The sequence below is a fragment of the Polyodon spathula genome, chromosome 4 (genome assembly GCF_017654505.1).
Source record: "Polyodon spathula isolate WHYD16114869_AA chromosome 4, ASM1765450v1, whole genome shotgun sequence".
In the NCBI taxonomy this organism is placed as follows: domain Eukaryota; kingdom Metazoa; phylum Chordata; class Actinopteri; order Acipenseriformes; family Polyodontidae; genus Polyodon; species Polyodon spathula.
This window is the reverse complement of record NC_054537.1, coordinates 82,588,374-82,608,785: the sequence shown is the minus strand read 5'-3', so window position 1 is coordinate 82,608,785 and position 20,412 is coordinate 82,588,374. Positions and strand designations below refer to the sequence as shown.

The window sequence follows — 20,412 nt, the reverse complement described above, 5'->3', positions numbered from 1 at the left end:
TAATTTCCTGTGCAACAAGTATTAGGCCACCCTGCGCAAAAACGTGAATCCCCTTAAATGGCAACATTCTACATTTCTCCAGCTTTACCCTTTCTGTTCAGTGCGGAAGAGTTCATCTACACACATATTGGGAGAGTTCATCTTCATACATGTTGGGGAGCCTAGTGACCTTGTCCGCAAAATAAACAAGGGCATTGAAAACAGCCCAGTTCACAGTAAAACATTGATATATAATTTTTTCTCTTATTTCATTGTGTCTGTCTGAATTTGTGTACCTTTAGTCCTGTATCGCAGTCGTTCACAGTCCCGCCCCCCCCCTCCCCCCCACTTAAGAGCACTTTGGTTGGTCTTGCAGCTCATTCATCAGCGGCTGCACAGTGGCTGGGAAGCAGACCGCTTTTGCTGAGATGGGGCCTGCCTCAGAATGCCGGACCCTAAGCAAAGACGATGTCAACTACAAAATGCATTTCCGTATGATTAACGAACAGCAAGTGGAAGATATCACCATTGATTTCTTCTACAAACCCCACACGATCACGCTGCTCACTTTTACCACAGCCAGTCTCATGTACTTTGCTTTTACTAGGTAAGTGATGGAGTGACTCCGGTGTTTCAAATGACCAAATCGATATTATCAGCAGTACAAAGACGAAGAGTACAGTCATCCAGATGTTTAAATATGGGCGATGCGCAACATTAAAACTCATAGTATATTTTATATACCTCCATAATGTATGCAACCAGCGCGTTTGAGGTCCTCCATCTGTTATGCAGACCAATGCCATAAGATCGATGGACTCCGTGTTAAATAAAGTATTTGTTTATGTTACTGTTTTATTAAATTCAAATTGAACAAGACAGAATCTGGCCAACTAATTCATTTGTAAGTCATGTTTCAGATTGCTTCCGGACTGTTGTAATATTGTATGGGTTGTCAGAATTGGTTTTCAGTCCATGCCTTCTGTTTAGTCTTGAGGGATCGACATGACGTAGAAAATGGGTGGTGCTCTTCTTCATAACTGTTACTGGCAGTCGATTACAGTGGTATTGGTCGATATTTAATGTGAACAATTCGTCTAAAGGAAAGTCCATCGTTTAATTGTAGTAAGGTAAACACAAACAAAATGATGTTTTGTGTACTGCCATCATAAGAGTTCCTAAACAAGCATGTAGTTGTTTTTTGGCGTGACTCTATTATTGGTTAGTATTCCAGGCTGTTTTTCATTTAAAGCTGTGTGTGTACCCTGCTAAGTTAGAACAATTTTTGTTCTAAGTAAAACAAGATGTTCAAATTATTCAAATTAAAAGCTTGTGATGAACCTTACATTTCTTAATAGTTCTGCAGCATTATCAGTTTGTTTTTCAGAAAATGGTGCAAACAGCAGTAAATGGTGTTACAGGACTGCTGCCCTTATGCAGTATAGACTTTTCTGGACATGCATGCACAGTGTGTTGGCTATTCCACGTTAAGTGGTTTAAAATCCAGGGAACTGATGGCTAGCAGAATGTCACAGATTTCTGTAGAAAGCTCTTGGTGTTATAGACTGTGAAACAATAGTTTTGGCTTTATTCATGTCAAGGGTTCTTTCCATTCTCCCTCTATCTTAAAATGTTTTGTTAAAACTTGCTTACTTCTATGGAATGTATTTCAAAATCCATCGTGGCAAGCCCTCCATTATTCAAACGTGAATGTTTGTAATGCCTTTGTTCCTTCTGCCACTGGGAGTTGAAATCGATGCTCAGTGGGGTCTAAACGTATGTATGAACAGAACAACATATTGTATTATGTCTTTGTTTGACACAATGATTTAGGGAAAGCATTGTCATGTGATCTTTGCTGCTAATTTCCGGGAGCAGATTGAAATCTTTCCTGCTGATGGAAACAATGGTGGTCTTACAGTGGCCACATATCGAGTTGAGATTGTGTTAATAAACTCAATTGCAATGGCCGAAGGAAAAGAGGCACAGGACCATTTTGTGTAAATGGAAAAGAATGAAATTGAATCAAGAGGTTGTTGTTGTGTATTAAACGCACAGGCAGGTTTGTTATGACAGCATGTGTGTTAGTTGTGACTGAAGGTCAGACGTAAGTAACTGGAATGATATAAGTGACTTATTGGTGGGTGTGGGGGTGCGCTACTTCAATTGTGATGAAAGTTTTATCATAAAACTCGGTCTGGTTGTACTTTGACAGAAGAGTATGACAATCTCAGGGGGGGGGGTGGGACCACATTCGTATGTCTGTACCGGTACATAAAACTTTACATGTGCATACAAGGTGTTGTATGTAGGTCATCTACTTTTTCATTAAACTGATAGATCTAATTTACAGATGGCATCACCTTGCTGAATTAGTCGCTAGGTACATGTGCGTAAGCTGTATCGGAGTATGGGAGCAGAACTGAGTGGTGTCTCTCTTTTGTGGTCAGTTCCGGTATGAGCCAATTTTCCTTTCTTGTATTCTGACAGAAATGATTCAGTGCAAGAAGACAATCTGTGGGTAGGCATGGTCTTGGTGATTTTCTTCTTTCTAATCATCAGTGTTCTCGCATTTCCTAATGGTAAGTGGATTTGTCTTTGTTCGGTTGTGCTGCTGACCTGTTACTTTTAAAAATCCAAACAAAAACGTTGCAAATATCTTACAGGGCCGTTTACAAGACCACATCCAGCAATATGGCGCATGGTTTTTGGTAAGTGTAAAAAGTATTTATATATTTGCGTTTTACAACAGTAGTGTACCCCCTTGTACAAAAGCACTGTGGCAGGTCTTTCACCTTTGAAAGCTGAACCACTATTCATTGGTCAAGTAGTTGTTTTACATGCTTCTGAATTTTCACATTTTCTAAAGCTGACTAACAAACCTCCATTTTGAAACAACCTCGGGAGGAGTGAACTGGATCTCAGAGTTTGCTAGTTGGTTTGTGTATTCTGTACTAAACTAGATTAAAAACAGCTAAGACCTTAAACTGAGGGTTTTGTTAGTAGTCTCAAGTTGTTTTTTTATTTCTCTACTGGAACAGTAATGGTGTTTTTCCATTTGCACCATGAAACCAGTCTGTAAAAATGTAATTTGGTCATGCTCCAATACACAGCTGACCCTGTCTCTGGTTTTGTCTGCATTGTGTGGAAACGTGTTTTGAAAGAGCCACAAGAGAGCAGCACTGAGCAGGACTGTTATTTTTTGCAGGTCTAAGTGTGCTATACTTCCTTTTCCTGGTGTTTGTGCTCTTTCTGAACTGGGAGCAGGTGAAGGGGGTCATGTACTGGCTGGACCCTAACCTACGCTATGCCACTCGTGAAGCTGACATCATGGTGAGGAAATGGAGCCAAGAAGTCAAATTCTACTGTGTTGTATTTTGATATCGACAGGGTTCTGACTTAGTCAGGCATATATGACCTAGAAAGCTGTGACTAAAATGAATATAATTTGTGGTGAAGGCCATACCATATCAAAGTTGTCTATGTTGTTGATCGTACATTATCTTTCGTCATTGTCTTATTGCGCAAGACCTAGACTTATCTATTTTAAGATGCAGCAGGTGCTAAAGGTTGTACAGTAGGGATTTTGGATCTGGTTGCCCCATGTATTCACACTCCCCCTTTATATTCTGGCACAGGTTATATGGTCATGGCTCCCATTTGTCCCATAATGCCGTTGCACTAACACTAGCAGTCTCATTATAAGGCAGAACACAAATAGTGCCGTCTCTTAACTGTGGTTTCCAACTACAGTTTTTTATCAAGGAAGAGCACTGTATTTATGACTTTGCACAGTGCAGGTCAAAACTGTGCCTATATAATTATGAAGAGTTACCCAAGCAGTTTCCCAGAGTAATTGGGTTTGTTTGTATTGGTTTAGGAATATGCTGAAAACTGCCACGACATCACATGGGAGCGGATTGTCAGCCATTTTGACATCTTTGCATTCGGGCATTTCTGGGGATGGTCCATGAAGGCCCTTCTGATCCGCAGTTACGGTCTCTGCTGGACAATCAGTATCACGTGGGAGATGACAGAGGTAAGGCAAAGCAGTTACACTTGCGCTCAAACAACTTGCAATCCAAATGGCTGCCATATTAAGGCTTTTAGATTGACCTCATTCACAAAGCTTTAACAGTTTAAGTCTTATATAAATTAAACCTGTGTCCCCTGTCAACATATTTGATAGACTATGATTCTCTCAGTCAGATTGATTGCCATGTTGTTTTACACTTTGGCCATTTGAAAGCATTCAATCAAAAGTGGCCTCAGATTGCACTGTGCCCCAGGGGATTGTGGTAAAACTTGGTACGGACACTATTTAGGTGAAATCCATCTGGTTGGTCTACTTATGAGAGCTCTGACCTCGCTAGTTTTTCACAGTACGCCACCTGATTGCCTTGGTTACTAAAGGCTGAATCTTGGAAAACACTTTTCTGATGCAGATGAATCTGTGCTTGGCAATTGATTATGACTTCACTTGGTTTTAATGTTGATGCTACCTTACCGTAATGTGATGCTTCTCTTTTTGGTAAAGGGTTCAAATCTCAACTCAGCCACTGACTCATTGTGTGACCCTGAGCAAGTCACATCACCTCCTTGTGCTCTCTCTTTGAGGTGAAATATTGTTGTAAGTCTGCAGCTGATGCATAGTTCAGACACCCTAGTCTCGTGTCTTGTAAAGTGCTTTGTGATGGTGGTCCACTATGAAAGGCGCTATATAAAAATAAAGGTTATTATAAAAGGAATATCATACACATATAACTCACTTTTAATAGTTGGAGACAGATTATAATTGAGTGTGTCTTTGTGCATAGTCTGTTCACTGTAATAATAAAATGTGATATGAAAATGTAATTGTAATGGGATATTCATGGATTAGCTTTGCTGTTAATGCTTCTGTATTCTAATCCCTTAATTGTTATAAACATTGCTTCACAGTAAATGTAGAAGCCTGTCTACACTCTTCTGTTCTGGGCCCACAGCTTGTAGACTAGGACATCTGTTATACCAGCAGAAACTAAAGTTTATTGAATGGGAATGTGTTGTACTGTATGTGTTTTATGACTCCTTGTCGGTTCCATTCTGTCTTCTCCATGATTGATGTGTTTTCTTATTTTCTAAGGATTCATGGTGTTTAAAATGAACCTGTTGGTCACAGCTTAAAATAAATGGAATCGCTTTAAAGTATACATTTAGAACGAAGTGGCAGTACTTTAGATGCCTTTGGAAATGTTTACATGCAAAACTGAAAAATCAAAATAGAGCTGTTTCAATTAAATGAATAATGTCTGTGTCATTGTTGTTGTGCATGTTAGATAATAGCTCATGAAATAAATAATCTGTACTTGTTTGAGACACAGTGACCTTTAATGCTGCCCTGAACCAACTATAATGCCCCTTTGTGAAGTCACAGAGAAGTCACCTGTTTTTCCAGAATTGTTGCTGAATAGATGTACACAAGTCTCGTACAGCTCATGCAGCGAGGTCCAGCGGAGCTAGTGGATGACTCATGACCACATCAGCTTGCTTACATTGCCTTTAGGATTTTCTAATTGCATGTAGCATTCTCTCATTTTAGTCTGAATAATGAACTCCCTGCTGTGCCACTGGTTTACATAACTTTGGGTAAAGGACTTGCATCTCTTGTTTTAGCAAGCTGTATAACTGGTGCAAGCAAGCCTGCTCTGGACATCTCTGTTGCATTGTCCCGAGCACATTCTAATTTACAGAAGTACTACAAAGTTAATTAGATGCTGCAACTAATCTACCGTGTCGGTCCACCAGACAGGCCCGTGTATATACCATTCAAATGAGAAAAAAGGTCAAAATGTTGAGTCAGTGGCCTGGTTGTGTTGCTTTAGCTGTTATAAATGCAGAAGAGTGATCTGAGGCTCAGGCTGCGACGCGCTGCAGCTTTTGTGTTTGCAAAGAGTATGATCATTTTCTGCCGTGAATGATTCACCAGTTGTGTGGGTGATGCTTTGGAAGTTACTTTGTCACTTTGCTTATGTAGAGGTCACAACAGTGTGCTAATGAGAGCCAGAAAAAGAACGAAATAATACAAATACGTGCGTAATATTTGACAGTGTGTCTAAAGTGCTGGTAAAAGAAAGATACAGAGAAATGTTGCACTTAAAATGGTAAATGTGTGTTTTTTTTTTTTTTAACTTTCCTTTCCTTTTTTATGGGTGTGGCTACTAATTGGCTGAAGAGGTGTATCTTTGGAACAGCTTGCCTTAATTTGATTAAACTGTAGTTTTTCAACATTCTCTGCAAATAGATTTTAGTGACCATTTGAATGTGAGCTAATTAGACACCACATACCTTTTGCAGTTAACAGGAAAACCTATCATGTCTCATACTGCTACCTAAATTATTCCTTGATTGACAAGTTGTGGTTTAATGTTTTTGTGGAGGATATGTGTTCCTGACATTTCTTATGTATTGTCATGTGCCACAAACTGTGCAGGACCCATCAACCCATGCTGATGAATTGGCTGATATTTGGGTCTCATTGGAGAGACAAAACCATAATCTGGTCATAGATTGACTACTACATGAGTCTTTACAGCTAGAAACTAATGTAACAGATCTGTTCCGTCTTGGAGTTATTTTCATTGAAACCACAAACACCAAAACAAATCTCCTTCAGCTGCATGATGTATTTTTCAAGAGCACCCTAGATGGTTTGGTACTTTTCATGTAAATCACCTTTGCAGAAGCACCAAAGGTTACAAGTCACAGAACAATCAAATGCAAAGCAATTTGGCAAAAAGAAAATTGAAAGTCTGTTACCGGATCTGATTTAAAAACTAGTGACCTATGTGTCTGTTTTACTGAATCTGGCATGTTCTGTGATGCAAAAGCTCTGAAAGCATAGTATTAATATTAGAGTAAATAACTTATATTACATTTTCTTGTGTTTTTTTACTGCCCCTTACCTCTTTAAAATGTACAATAATTTTCAGTTCACTACTCAAGTATTGTGATGGTTTTATTTATTTTTTTGCTAAAGTTGAGGTGCTCTACAATTCTAGTTGCAATCCATAGACATGGAACACAGGCTAGATCTGCCAAGGTGTCCTTACAGAAATAAGGGCTAGCACCGTCTATCAGCTACAACTGGATCAAGTTTCCTTTTGTACTGGTGCCAATCCAGAGCTGTGCACTAGATGGTGTTGGCGTTTACTAATATAGACACGTTGGCTGCTCTAGCCTATGTTCCAGATGTCTATGATGGGCAAGCTCATAAACACTTGTAAAAGCACATTGACATGGACTGTAAAGGTTATGGGTTTATTTATTTATTTATTTATTCAATATAATTAAACCCAAGGATACGCTGGTACATTTTGTTTATTTTTTTAGCCATGGTGTTGTTTTTTCTCCCTCCTAGCTTTTCTTCATGCACTTGTTGCCTAACTTTGCGGAATGTTGGTGGGATCAAGTTATTCTGGACATTCTTCTTTGCAACGGGGGTGGGATCTGGCTTGGAATGACTGTGTGCCGCTTCTTGGAGATAAGGACTTACCACTGGGCAAGCATCAAGTAGGTCCTGCTACGCAATATAAATTTGCCATTCAGTCAATGGCACTGGAACAATTTTTAAAGTGGGGGTGCTGAAAGCAATTGAACAAAACTGTAACCTCTGCATATGATGGACCAATGCAAAGCCAGGGGTGCTATCAGCACCCCTAGTTCCAGCACCTCTGCATTCAGTAGTGTTTTAGCCAGTTGTATTCATCAAATCACGTTAAGCTCCTAAAATATAGAAAAGCAGAACATGATCTTCAGAATTTACTTCCATTTTCCTGATTTTCTATCTTTTTAACCTCCTGTCCACAGCTCTGTTATGCCAATAGGAACCAAATTGGATTGCCTGTTTTAAATGTTTTCAAGACAAAAACAATAACAAAAGTAGAAATCGGAATTGTAGCAGAAGTTGAAACACTGCTGGTGTATACTGATGGATTAGGGTGTTAATTATAGTATTATTATAGTTGCCTTTTTATTTCTTAAATTTCAGAGATATTCACTCCACCACAGGCAAGATCAAGAGAGCCGTGTTACAGTTCACTCCAGCCAGCTGGACCTATGTGCGCTGGTTTGACCCTAAGTCATCTTTTCAGCGGGTGGCAGGAATCTACCTCTTCATGATAATCTGGCAGGTAAATTCAGAATTAGAAATATGCAAGTGGTACACTATAGCAAAAAAAAAAAGTTTCTAAGCTCTGACTTTAATAAGGGGGTCTTTTTGTTTTCTCATACTGAACATTTTTATTATTTAAATGCATTTCTTACTTTTAAAGAACCAATGTCCTCACATTTTACCTTTATGTAAATGTTAACCGTGAGTAACAAGTTTCGACAAACAGTATCAGTTTTATGATCCCTTAATACTTGGTATTCGTCTTGTAGCCTTCTGTGAATTGGAATGTTTTGTAAAATATATTGGTAATAATACTTTTGTTATGGAAGTTATAAATTATGGCAACAAGAAATATTTGAAAACCAGTATTGACTCCTGCAAGTTTCCTGCATTGGTAAATGAAAATTTTCAATTTTAAGAAAAACAGAAAGGCCTGTCTTTTTTGGACAAGTGTATCGCTGTTTACCCAGACCCCGATGAGCACTAATAAAAAGGACTTCCTTCTCTCTCTTCACGTGAGGTAGTCCAAGATTAGTGCAAGTCGGGGAGTGTGAAACCAGTGATGTGTGTCTGTGGCAACGTGCCCGCCCCTGTGTGTATTTTGTATTGTGTGTTAATGTTGGTGTATAGTCATTGGTACATGGGATATAAATGGGTCTGTGTAACACGAGTGTTTAAAATGTATATTTGTATTTAGGCACGAGGATTGCACAGCACTTCACTTGCAAGTAAAACGTAATAATATGTGAGCACGGGGAATGGCACTTTTATTAATTCATGTGCAGTTGTACCGCGACTCCAATTGAATGATTGATTAGCAATCGAGTCTCGGTACAGCTGCATAAAAGCTGCATGTTTTCACTCATTCGGGGTTGTGTGTTCGGTGAGTGGAGAATGGAGGTAATAATTGTGGTAATAACAAGAATAGTAGTTAAATATCTGCTCACCATGTTTGGCTGTATAGTCTGTTTTGTTTGTCTTTTTGTTTTGGCGACGAGTGCAGTGTCCTGTGTTTTTGTTTGTTATAAACCTTTTATTTGCTGTCTGTTCATCCATTAAATGCTGAGTGAGACCATTTGCTCAGCTCCACCAAAGTCCACCTCTCTGTCGTTTATTTCCTGTTTCTGGTCTGACGTCACCCACTGCAGCCGTCTTTGTGACAGTGTCCAACAAGACAGATTGAAAAGGCATTGCAGTTAACAGCTGTTTATCATTGTGCTCCATGTCCACTGTTAAATGCTGTGGAAGGGGTGTGGGTAATTCACTGACTAGGAGACAGACAGGTGTACTTGAAAACACCACACAGGTGCCCAGTTTTATTTTCAAACAGTTCTTGCTTTTTTCCGGCAGAGGGCACTGTTGACCGTGGGCTGCCTATCAACGATGATAGACAGCACCACGGAAATACCACAGATGGTATGTTAACAGCAAGTGCACTCGCAGGTGCTCAAAGAAATAATAATGAAAACAGAAGGAGAAAAGAACAAGGGAAAATAAAACAGTAATAAAACTACAAATAAAAGGTGCCGCACTCGGCAGCGTTATCCCGGTCGCCGCTACCCGCACGACCCAGATCATCATCCTATTCTATCGGCTATCTAGCCTGCTCTTTTACAATACGCCGGGGTCTGCCCAAGGATTCCCCGCTCTCTCTCTCTCTCTCGCTGTGAATCTTTATTTTTCTCCCGGCTGATTCCCGGTCCCGAATCAAAGCTTCCGCACTCTTAGCGCGTCTAAGTGGGCAGACCTGAGGAAACAACAGAGCGTTATTTTATAGGACCAACAATCACCTAAGACCCACCTCTCAGCCATTCAGAGAGGGGGAAAGTCCACACACCCACTTTCCCACCTCCCCGTGTCACTGCCATGACTCACAGGCGGTTGTTGGGCGACTGCCGCCCTCTTCCTGCAGCCCGTGAACATGCCAGCAGAGTCAGCACAGATCTCTCCCTGTTACAAATGCATACATTTTTTTTCCTTAAACTTTCACCCTTAAGTGAATGTAATTGGACCGTTGATCTTTATATCTATAACAAACCAATACTATGTACCAATAGATATTAGTTTATCAATTAAAATAAATGAATAATAGGTAATATACTAGAACATAACAGGGTACATGCTTACTGAATTCACCTACCTCCTAGGAATGTGCATTTTGGTATGTTTTTATGAACGTTTAAATGCTATGCAGGTGTCTGTGTTTAAACCATATCTACACACACACACACTTTATATTACATTCTGATACTGACAGCCCTGTTAGTATTTTCTAAGTAAAGAAACCCTAAATAAACAAATAACATTTTAACATCGCAAAGACTTAACTACAAAGTAAAAAAATAATAATTAAAATTAAAAAATGTATCCACTAAAGTATGCATTGAAATGTTTTCTTTAAACAGTGGTTGTAATTCAAGTTGTCAGTGGAGATAGAACTATATACATATTCAACACATTTTCGGATAGTATAATATTTTTAGAATAGTTTAAAGGTTCATTTAAATAAAAAAAAAAGCCTTGCATTAAAAGTTTCTTGGTAGTAGGGGTGAGATACTACTTTAGTGCAGTAGTGCCAAGATACAAACAAAAATTATAAGAGCCATTTGGTCCAAAAATCATACAGAACAATTTAATGTGGAAAGATTGGGGAATGGAGTCCAGGAATCTGTGGTAATTGCAACGTTTTCTCCCTTTTGAAAGTTTTCCATGAACAGCTGCAGCACGATTTTCTTTAAGTATTTCCAGCCTCGCTGTTATTGTTTCACGGGTCAGCACAGCAGCTCAACAAATTTAATCGCATCTCGAAATACCTTCTACAAGCTAAGCCTGGAAATTCAGTGGCCGCTTGTGTAAAAGCAGTAGAAAATCTGATCAATTTCAAATAAAAACAAAATAAGGAATGCAGTAAATAATTACGTTTAAGAGTGAATTTGTCTAAGAGGAGTTACATTTATAGTAAAGAAAATAATAAATTTGCTTATAGGAGTAAAGTCCATTTAAGAGCATATAGTTATTTCTATAGTATTGCCTGTTAAAACGCTTCTTTAAAATATGCAGGTAATTCAAATAGCTTTTAATTTTTTTTTTTTTTTTTTACACATTTAAAATTTGCTTGAAAATTAAATAACACTGTTTGGTGCTGATATTTACCAATAACAGTTAAAATAAAAGGTAATCACAGTCTGATTTCAGCCGTAATATCTGAGTCGATTCTACCTTTTAAAAGTAGACGTATTTAAGAACATAAGAAAGTTTACAAATGAGAGGAGGCTATTCGGCCCATCTTGCTCATTTGGTTGTTAGTAGCTTATTGATCCCAGAATCTCATCAAGCAGCTTCTTGAAGGATCCCAGGGTGAAGCTTCAACAACATCACTGGGGAGTTGATTCCAGACCCTCACGATTCTCTGTGTAAAAAAGTGCCTTGGGTCGACATTGTCAATACCTTTTAGAATTTTGAATGCTTGAATTAGGTTGCCGCGTAGTCATCTTTGTTCAAGACTGAATAGATTCAGTTCTTTTAGCCTGTCTGCATATGACATGCCTTTAAACCAGGAATAATTCTGGTCGCTCTTCTTTGCACTTTCTAGAGCAGCAATATCCTTTTTGTAGCGAGGTGAGCAGAACTGAACACAATATTCCAGATGAGGTCTTACTAATGCACTGTACAGTTTTAACATTACTTTCCTTGATTTAAATTCAACACTTTTCACAATGTATCTGAGCATCTTGTTAGCCTTTTTTATAGCTTCCCCACAATGTCTAGATGAAGACATTGAGTCAACAAAAACTTCTAGGTCTTTTTCACAGAGTCCTTCTTTAATTTCAGTATCTCCCATATGATATTTATAATGCACATTTTTATTTCCTGCATGCAATACCTTACACTTTTCTCTATTAAATGTCATTTGCCATGTGTCTGCCCAGTTCTGAATCTTGTCTAGATCATTTTGAATGACCTCTGCTGCTGCAACAGTGTTTGCCACTCCTCCTATTTTTGTGTCGTCTGCAAATTTAGCAAGTTTGCTTTCTATACCAGAATCTAAATCATTAATGTAGATTAGGAATAGCAGAGAACCTAATACTGATCCCTGTGGTACTCCACTGGTTACCTCACTGGTTCCATTCTGGTTCCAAGATTTGAATACTGAGTCATCTCAAAGCTTAACCTTCAACAGAACACCTTGTGGAATATAATAATTATAAAAAAGAATATATAGATTTTGTTTTTTCGATGACTTACGGAGTAATATGTTTCTTACACATCAATTTTGCTTATTTTTCAGCTCACAGAGTTGAATACATTTTTCCTGAAACATATTTTAGTGTTCCAAGCCTGTCACGCACTGAGCTGGTGCAGAATTCTGTTCATTGGCATCATTACAGCCCCCACTGTACGGTAAGATATACTTGTGAATCATTTTGCTGTTTAAATTGCACTGCAGACCTATCACTCTATTTTAATGTGTTTGAAATAATCCTTAATCATGGGATCCACATATATAACCTACTGTTTAAATATTGTAATGATTAGACAACCTATGTGTTTATATTAATACTTCAGAACTAAATATGTTTCTAATAATATTATAACGGGATCAAAAGTATTTAAAATGCTCTTAATTGTTCAAAGCAATGTTGCCAATCATATGGGTTTTATATAATTGTATGTTTAAAACAGTACCATATTCATCTATCAAAGGTAACTATACTAATTGTATACACTATTAAAAAGCTCAGTCTTGATATTTGTATATTACAAGATTTAATGTCTAAATACAAGCTACTGTATTTGTCATTTAGCATTTGTCATTTGAATCCTCATATTAAACATTGATGCCTTGTAAGCTTGTAAAAAAAGATCACGACTAAGAACAGTTACAAGAATATTCTCTTGCTATCATTTTCTATCAAAAAATGAAAAAAATTTGGTATACAACACAAATCAAATAATTTTAATTAAATAGAACCATGTTTTAGGTTGGCCTATGTAAATGACAACTGTTTTATTTTTCATTTCAGGCAGTATTATGCCTATCTCACTGATACACAGTGTAAAAGAGTAGGAACTCAGTGCTGGGTGTTTGGGTAAGTGTATAGTATTGTACAGCCCTTTTAAACCTTGTAATGTATTCATTTCGGCATTTTATAACAGCAGACTTTGTTACACAGTCACTTTGTATTATAGGGCACTAGATTGAAACAAATTTATAGATGTATCTTTTCTGCTTGGCAACAAAATGTATTCAGAGTTTGCACACATCAAGTTAAACCCCTTTAGATATTATTGCCAGCTCTGTCCCAATAAAAACTCAACGGCTCTCTCATAACAAACGCTGGCAGAATAAAGATTGGGTGAAAAAGAAAGGACTGGTGACCTATGCATATTTAAATTGACACCGCTTGCTAAGTACTGTATAAAATGTAAGCGTTAAAGTCCTAATGTTCTCAGACAGCCAGGAATTTTAGTGAAAAAATAAATTCTGAGCCTGTGAACATAATCTCTTAAGGATTTCAATTCCAGAGTGCAAGCTTGGCTGTCTGAGCTTCCTTTTGTATAAATGAAGATTTTCAGCTGCCGTACTGATTTGTACACTAGCTTTATTTACTTTACTACTGTACTTAAGGGCATTTAATGGGCTAGTTTGCTGTTTGATATAATGTTGTTGAAACAAGTTACAAATGCAGGGATTTTAGTTTCCCGTTGTCTATCGTCATTTGTATTCACTTAATGTCCTTCACCTTCTACAGTGCCATTGCATTCTTGGAAGCTCTTATCTGCATTAAATTTGGGCAAGATCTGTTCTCCAAAACTCAGGTCCTTTACGTAATCCTTTGGCTTCTGTGCGTGGTAAGTCGTGCTTTCTTCTTATTTAAAAAAAAAAAGAAATTTGATTATGAATAAATGCATAAGAAAAGATTTATAGTTGCTGTGAACCATTCAGATGTGCAGATGTTTGTCTCAACCCTAGGATAATATTTGACATTCTTCTACAGCTTCTAAAGCACCAAATAAGTAACAAAACAAGCATTAATCACACGCTTTTTGCTTAGTGTTTTATTGTTTTAAGCCGTTGTTAGGATGATAATTAACATACATATTTCTTTAATTGGTTTGCTTCTTTTTTTTCCAGGCTTTGATTACTTTCCTCTGTTTGTATGTGATGGTTTGGTACGCAGAATACACTGGACAGAGGCCACAGGTAAGTGAAAAGACTAGTTTCTCAATGATTATGACTTCAAACTAAGTTTAATTAAGTGGGATGTTCAGAGATGTTGGAAAACAGATTTGTAGTGGAAACACACATCATGGTTAAAGAGAAGGCATGTGCAGAGACTGAGATTTTCCAAGTTATTCCCTAGAAGATGTTTTTTTATCTCTAAAATAAGGGAATTATTCTGAAAATAAGTACCTGCACCCCTATGAAGGATTATGGGCTTGATTCTCAAAACTTTACTCCAAGTTGTTGTTGTTGGCACAATTTTCTTGGGCTGATTCCATCCCTCTGGTGGTTTAGAGTAAATAAATTTGAGAATCTAGCCATATGTTTCTGTAACAGATGTGCTTTTGATGTGCTGAAGAGAATTATATTTGAACGTTTTGAAATATCAATAAAGACTTACATTCCCATTTTCTTTTACAGACATATTCTGAGAGTGAAGACAGTAGCTACCTTGATTCACCATGTTTCCAGTATGAGAATTTAAAAGGTATGTTTCACAAACCAAGCAGCATATATTGCACTGGGAATGAACACACTATTTTAGGCTTTGGTGAGAAAGTTTAGTATGTATTAAACTTTTTTAGACTGTTGTTAGGGAACCTAATAAAGGTCTAGGCTACAGCAGGTTCTTTTGAACTTAATCAATAATAGGACCAATACCTCTTCTTTTTTTTTAAGGAGTACATTGGGGGGGGGGGGTAATTTTATTTTTTTAAACTCTATAACACTTCCATGGCATCCATATATCACAAACACATCATAAACATTTTGATGTTTTTATATAGGTTTTCTAAATATTTTGTCAGTCTACCATGGATCCATTAAAAAATCAAAAGGCTGAAGTGCTTACAGCGACTGGGGTGTACATAAATCAAATCGGTCCGTATTTTGTATTTATTTTTCTTTTTTAGAAAAAAGCAAAGAAACAAAGCATTCAATGACAATATGATAATGTACCTTTTTCTATTCTAAAGAAAACCTATTTATTTCAAGTTTCCTCTTACCCATTTGAAGCATGTTTATTTAAATGACTATCGGAATAATTAAGAGATTTTTGCTTCAATTCCTCACACTTTACTGCTGCTGGTAGTAACCTGTTTGACATTCAGAGTGACGCAGTGGCAAACGAGCTGGGTCCATGCAGCTGAGGCTCAACTGAACAGTCATCCCTGATTTCTGATCAAGTACAGCACAAAGAAGGCTTTCATTTTGGTATAAAAACTAAACTTGATAGTCGGACATTAAGTAGGTGTGGGCAGGATGTCTCGTTGGATATGATGTCATCCTGGGCAGGTGAGATGAGAGGGTGTCTCGTTGGATATGATGTCATCCTGGGCAGGTGAGATGAGAGGGTGTCTCGTTGGATATGATGTCATCCTGGGCAGGTGAGATGAGAGGGTGTCTCGTTGGATATGATGTCATCCTGGCCAGGTGAGATGAGAGGGATGCAGAAACTGTACAAATAATCTGTTATAATAACAGCAACTCTACACATGATTTCATTACAAATCACAGAAATTGTACTTGGTGACTACAAATAAACATAGTGTGGTTTGTTTAAACTTACTGTTCTGTACATTCCATGCACAGGGTGACCCCTGTACACAAGATGAAATGTACTGGATTTTTGACAAAATCCTTAAGGGTGATTTTTGGTTGATTCCTCACACATGATTTATAATGTACTTTTGATGTCTGTAGAACGCGACTCGGTAATTGCTTCACACTCCACTGAGCACAGCACATCAAGACGGAGAAAAGGATCTTCCAAGGCCAAATCAACCAATGGAGTGAGTGGCAAGAAGTAAGAGGACACAATGTGAAGAGAATGCCGGACTGTGCCTAGACGTAGAATAGAGCTGAAAAGGGCTTGGAACACGTTGATGGAATACAGTTAGCAGGGTGCACGTGGAAATCAGACTTGATTTTAAAAAAAAAAAAAAAGAAAAGAAAAGCAACAGAAGCTAAAGGCTGGAATCTTCAATCAATTTCAGATCATCGCTTACTCTTAACCTCACCACTTGTAGGTCTGTTGTAGTGTTTTCGGTTGCCTGTGACCAACCTAATTATTGGGAATCAATATCAAAAGTGTGTGTGCGTGCGTGTTTTGGTTTGTTTGTTTGTTTTTAAGCAGCAGAGGCGCTTTTATAAATTGAGAGGTGATGTGTTGATGTTTTATAGGCAGAATGTTTTGATCAAGCAGCTGCTCTGACACACCTGTGACTGAGCTGGTTTAATTTGTTTACTCTCGCTAGATAAATCATAATAAAGCACACACTTTTTTTTCACTTTCTAACTTGCCTGTTGCTTTAAAATGATAGCTTTGTGTACAGACAGATGTGTCCTGTTTTCCTTGAACTTGATTCACTGAGATGAGATTTTTCTGATGTTGCTTGCAATGCCAGTTCTTAATCTGCTGTAAGATGGATGTCTTCCCAGCTCCATTTTCTTCTTCAGATGTTTATTCTAGATTCCATTAGACATTCCATTATATTGGTTTAACCCCCTGAATGAATAAACCCTCTTCGATTGGCTAATCTAAAACAGGGAAAATGGCTGGTTTCATGAAATCAACCCTCACTCCAGGACTTACTAGCACCAGTTACTATATTAAAAAAAAAAAAAAACTTCACTAAGACTGTCTAACTATGCTATTCCGTGCAAATGAAAACTGGTATATCAACAAAAAAGAGGGATCTAGGTATATCTACAACAATCTATTTATATCCACTGTGTTGGATATAATACAGTAATATATAGTTCAGTTTTTGATTTATTAACTGTATGGTTTTATTATAAGCACTCCAAGGCATACGTCTTTTAACATGCATATCATCAGAGAACTGTTTACTTTTGAGAGAGCCATTAAAAATATTGTGCACAAACTAAACCTACCCAGGTAGGCGATTTAGTGCAAGTTATTTAGCTTAAATTATGTAAGATAATATATAGCTTAAAGGTAAAGACACTCCATTGCCACATACAAATTGTGGGTTTAGAACAATAATTGCTGAATGCTTCCTATGCTATTTTCAGATCGCCATTACCTTCACGGTACCCATATGGAAAGTATGCTGACCTGTGGGGATCTAATTGTAAATGCTGTTACTTTGTTATGTGCTCAAGTGTAAGGCCTACCTCTCTGGAGTGTTGTCCTACATAAATAGTTTTGTTTTCACTCCATTTTGTAAAATAAGAAACATGTTGAAGTATCAAGTGAAGCAAAAACAACATCCGTTTAAAATAACTCCTGCTGAAAAACTGATGATCTAACCAGCTTTAGCTGAGTTTGGGAGTCAAAACTACTGTTATCAAACAAAAGCTTATAAACATTGTAGGGGATGTTTTGCAGGCACAAATACTCCCAATTACCTAAATTAGACATAGTTTGCCTGAGGAATCACGTGAAATAAGATTGTGTGTATTACACTAATTATTTAGAAATGTATTAAAAGAAAGACATATTGTAAATAGGCAATAGTATGAAGTTCACCTAAAAATTAAAATACCTATTTGTATTTCTGTTTCCAAAGAAACCGTCAGGTTTAAGTTTTCACTGCTTTTTTTGTAATCTTTATAATGTGCGTAACATTTCTTTTGAGGGGGATCTAAAATAAATATATAGTGCTCTCTATGATTTTGTAGAACGGGAGCACTGAATAAGATTTAGTCGTCCACTGCCGTCCCCCACCCCCCATACATAATTCATTAAACAAAAGCTTTGAAACAGTCAACTGGATTTAAAAAAAAAAAAAAATTATAAGGGAGTTCAAATTTAAATGATTCATCGAGAGACACTTTTCCATATGAGTTTAAGGCAGAACTTGGTGGGACTATATACTTAAAGAACCCTACAGTTTGGTATGGGTCAGATTGTAAGGTTGCTTTCCTCAACAGTAACTGGCACCCCCCACCCTGTCCATGAAACCAGCTATCCTGTCCATAGGCCATAGCTGTGTACATCTTTAGAGCTGCAGCTGGGATCTCAGTCCTGTATATTAAATCACCATTGCAGTTAATAGATGCAGTTCCACTGGTTCTTCGCATGATCTGTAAAATATTGAAAACATACTGTTCCTACCCTATATGCAAAAGTTGTGTGGCTGTAATTGTTTTGTGACGTCCAGTGTGTATTTGTAAAAAAATAAAACTTATGTCCAAAGTCCACTCCATTTTATCTTCTGTGTGTTACTTCGAGAAAGACTTAAGTCAGTATGATATACTTTATGTAAAAATTAACTCAGAAAAGTTAGAAAATGTGTTGATCAGAAACTGAATGTGTAAAAAAAAAACAGACAAATTATTGATGGAATGACCCTGTCATGTCTACACTCCAGTTTCCTTATCAAAACAGTAACATTGTACTGGGTCTGTGCCAATGATTTATGGTTTTGTATTCTAATTTCCTTTGCAGTATTTGGAAGAGGTTAGTCGATAGTTTTTAGACAGGATCTGGTTGTTCATAAGGTACTTTTACAGTAAGTAAAAGATTGTGATAATCTGAAAATGTATCCATGCAGTATTGTCTGGGTACACTCTTAAGCTCTTATAAACTTTGGAGATGCAGCTGATGTAAGGGTATGGAAAACATGTACAAGCTATAATCCATCTGTGCACATAAAACTGTTGCTAGTGGATACATTTGATGGTGACAGTTGTGTGAAAAACAGTTTTAAATGTTAACATCCAGTCTGTAAAGGGTGAATTTATTGAGCCCAAGGAACAGTATTTGCTATTGTTTAGTTTCGAATAGAACCACTCCTAAATGTATTTGTATGTTGTGTGCTGAATTCAGAAAAAAAAAAACCTGCATGTTGTAATACAGGTAGCTGTATGTAAACTAATGCACATGCCGTGTAGTGAATAACTGTCTGTAACATTAAGTGAAGCTTTATGTATACAGTATAACTGTGACTGTCTTCTCTCAGGAAAGTTTGTGATACTAGAAAATGAATGAATTTGAAATAAACCTACAAAAATAACCCTATCCACATTTGTTCTATTGACAGTTTTGTACATATTGCAATTATTTTATTCATCTGTTTACTGTAGCATTTTTATTTATTTACTTGCACTATTAATGCTTGCTGATAAAGTGCCCAGATCATGTATTAATATGTATCCAGCTCAAATAAAATAGTTAAAAACGCAACCTTGATCATGGGTATTTTGACAGCAGGTTTTTAAATGTTTCTGACTGGCACCAAAATGCCCTAGTCCTTCTCTACCTTACTCACACAATCCTAAAACCAGCAATGGTATCCCTAGTGTCAGATCTAATAAAGAAAACAAAACAAAACAAAGCTAAAAATAGAAGTTTGCCACACAAGGTGAGCGCTAGCCTCATTAAAAGAGACGTCCTGCTCCTGAACCTGCTACACTACCTTACCCTCTCTCTATACTGCTTGGGATCAACATCCCCTAAACTAACCTACTGCTGTTGTTCCCGAAGTCCCGACCTCCCGGCGATTCCAGATATTTCAGACAGTCCTGGCTGGGCAGCGCCTTCACAGGCATCATCATGCAGTTGAAGGGTTCCACAGTAGTTGTCCTGCGGAGACGAGTCTCTCCTTGATGTAAACAAGGCACCCATCTCTGTAGCCATGGCGGTGCAATTGCCTTGATCTGTGACACAGACGCTTTTTGTGCTGTGCGCAGGCTCCACAGGCACACCCCCTAGCCAATCTGGACATCAGCTCAGTGCCGGGCGAGCCTAACTGCTCAATTGGTTGCCTAGCAACACATCTCCTGTTAGGCGTCCCAGCTACACACATCTGCACAAGAATCAGCAATAGGGTCCCCCCTGTCACAGGCATAAATAACACTGCATATATACAACCCAAAAAGTTTGTAATGTATTCGTTAGGAAGATCTTTTATGTATTCTTCTGAGATGCATTTTATACATTTATATATATTTAGCTACAGCGCCTCAATTGAGGTATCTGCATTGGGGTTTTCACAGATCTTAACGTGCTTCCAGGTGGATTTACAGCTTTACGACACACACACACAGTCTTGGACCCTATAGCAAGACCATCTGCTGGGGCAATCTG

General features: G+C 37.7%; 1 protein-coding gene across 1 annotated transcript; it reads left to right on the top strand.

The window, feature by feature from the left end:
* The first annotated feature begins 371 nt into the window (after positions 1 to 371).
* LOC121314960 (phosphatidylserine synthase 1-like) lies at positions 372 to 19,502 on the top strand. Its single transcript, XM_041248760.1, has 13 exons — positions 372 to 586; positions 2,470 to 2,561; positions 2,646 to 2,690; positions 3,188 to 3,312; positions 3,860 to 4,018; positions 7,379 to 7,530; positions 8,009 to 8,150; positions 12,420 to 12,532; positions 13,156 to 13,221; positions 13,885 to 13,984; positions 14,268 to 14,336; positions 14,778 to 14,844; positions 16,059 to 19,502. The coding sequence occupies exons 1-13, from the start codon at positions 408 to 410 to the stop codon at positions 16,163 to 16,165; spliced, it is 1,416 nt and encodes a 471-aa protein (XP_041104694.1). The 5' UTR covers positions 372 to 407; the 3' UTR covers positions 16,166 to 19,502.
* Positions 19,503 to 20,412: the final 910 nt, after the last annotated feature.

What these genes read in the sequence shown, in the direction of transcription:
- LOC121314960 (XM_041248760.1), top strand. Translation starts at nt 408, where the DNA reads ATGGGGCCTGCCTCAGAATGCCGGACCCTAAGCAAAGACGATGTCAAC. An exon ending in CTCGTGAAGCTGACATCATG is followed by an intron (nt 3,313 to 3,859) that starts GTGAGGAAATGG and finishes GTATTGGTTTAG; the next exon opens with GAATATGCTGAAAACTGCCA. An exon ending in TACCACTGGGCAAGCATCAA is followed by an intron (nt 7,531 to 8,008) that starts GTAGGTCCTGCT and finishes CTTAAATTTCAG; the next exon opens with AGATATTCACTCCACCACAG.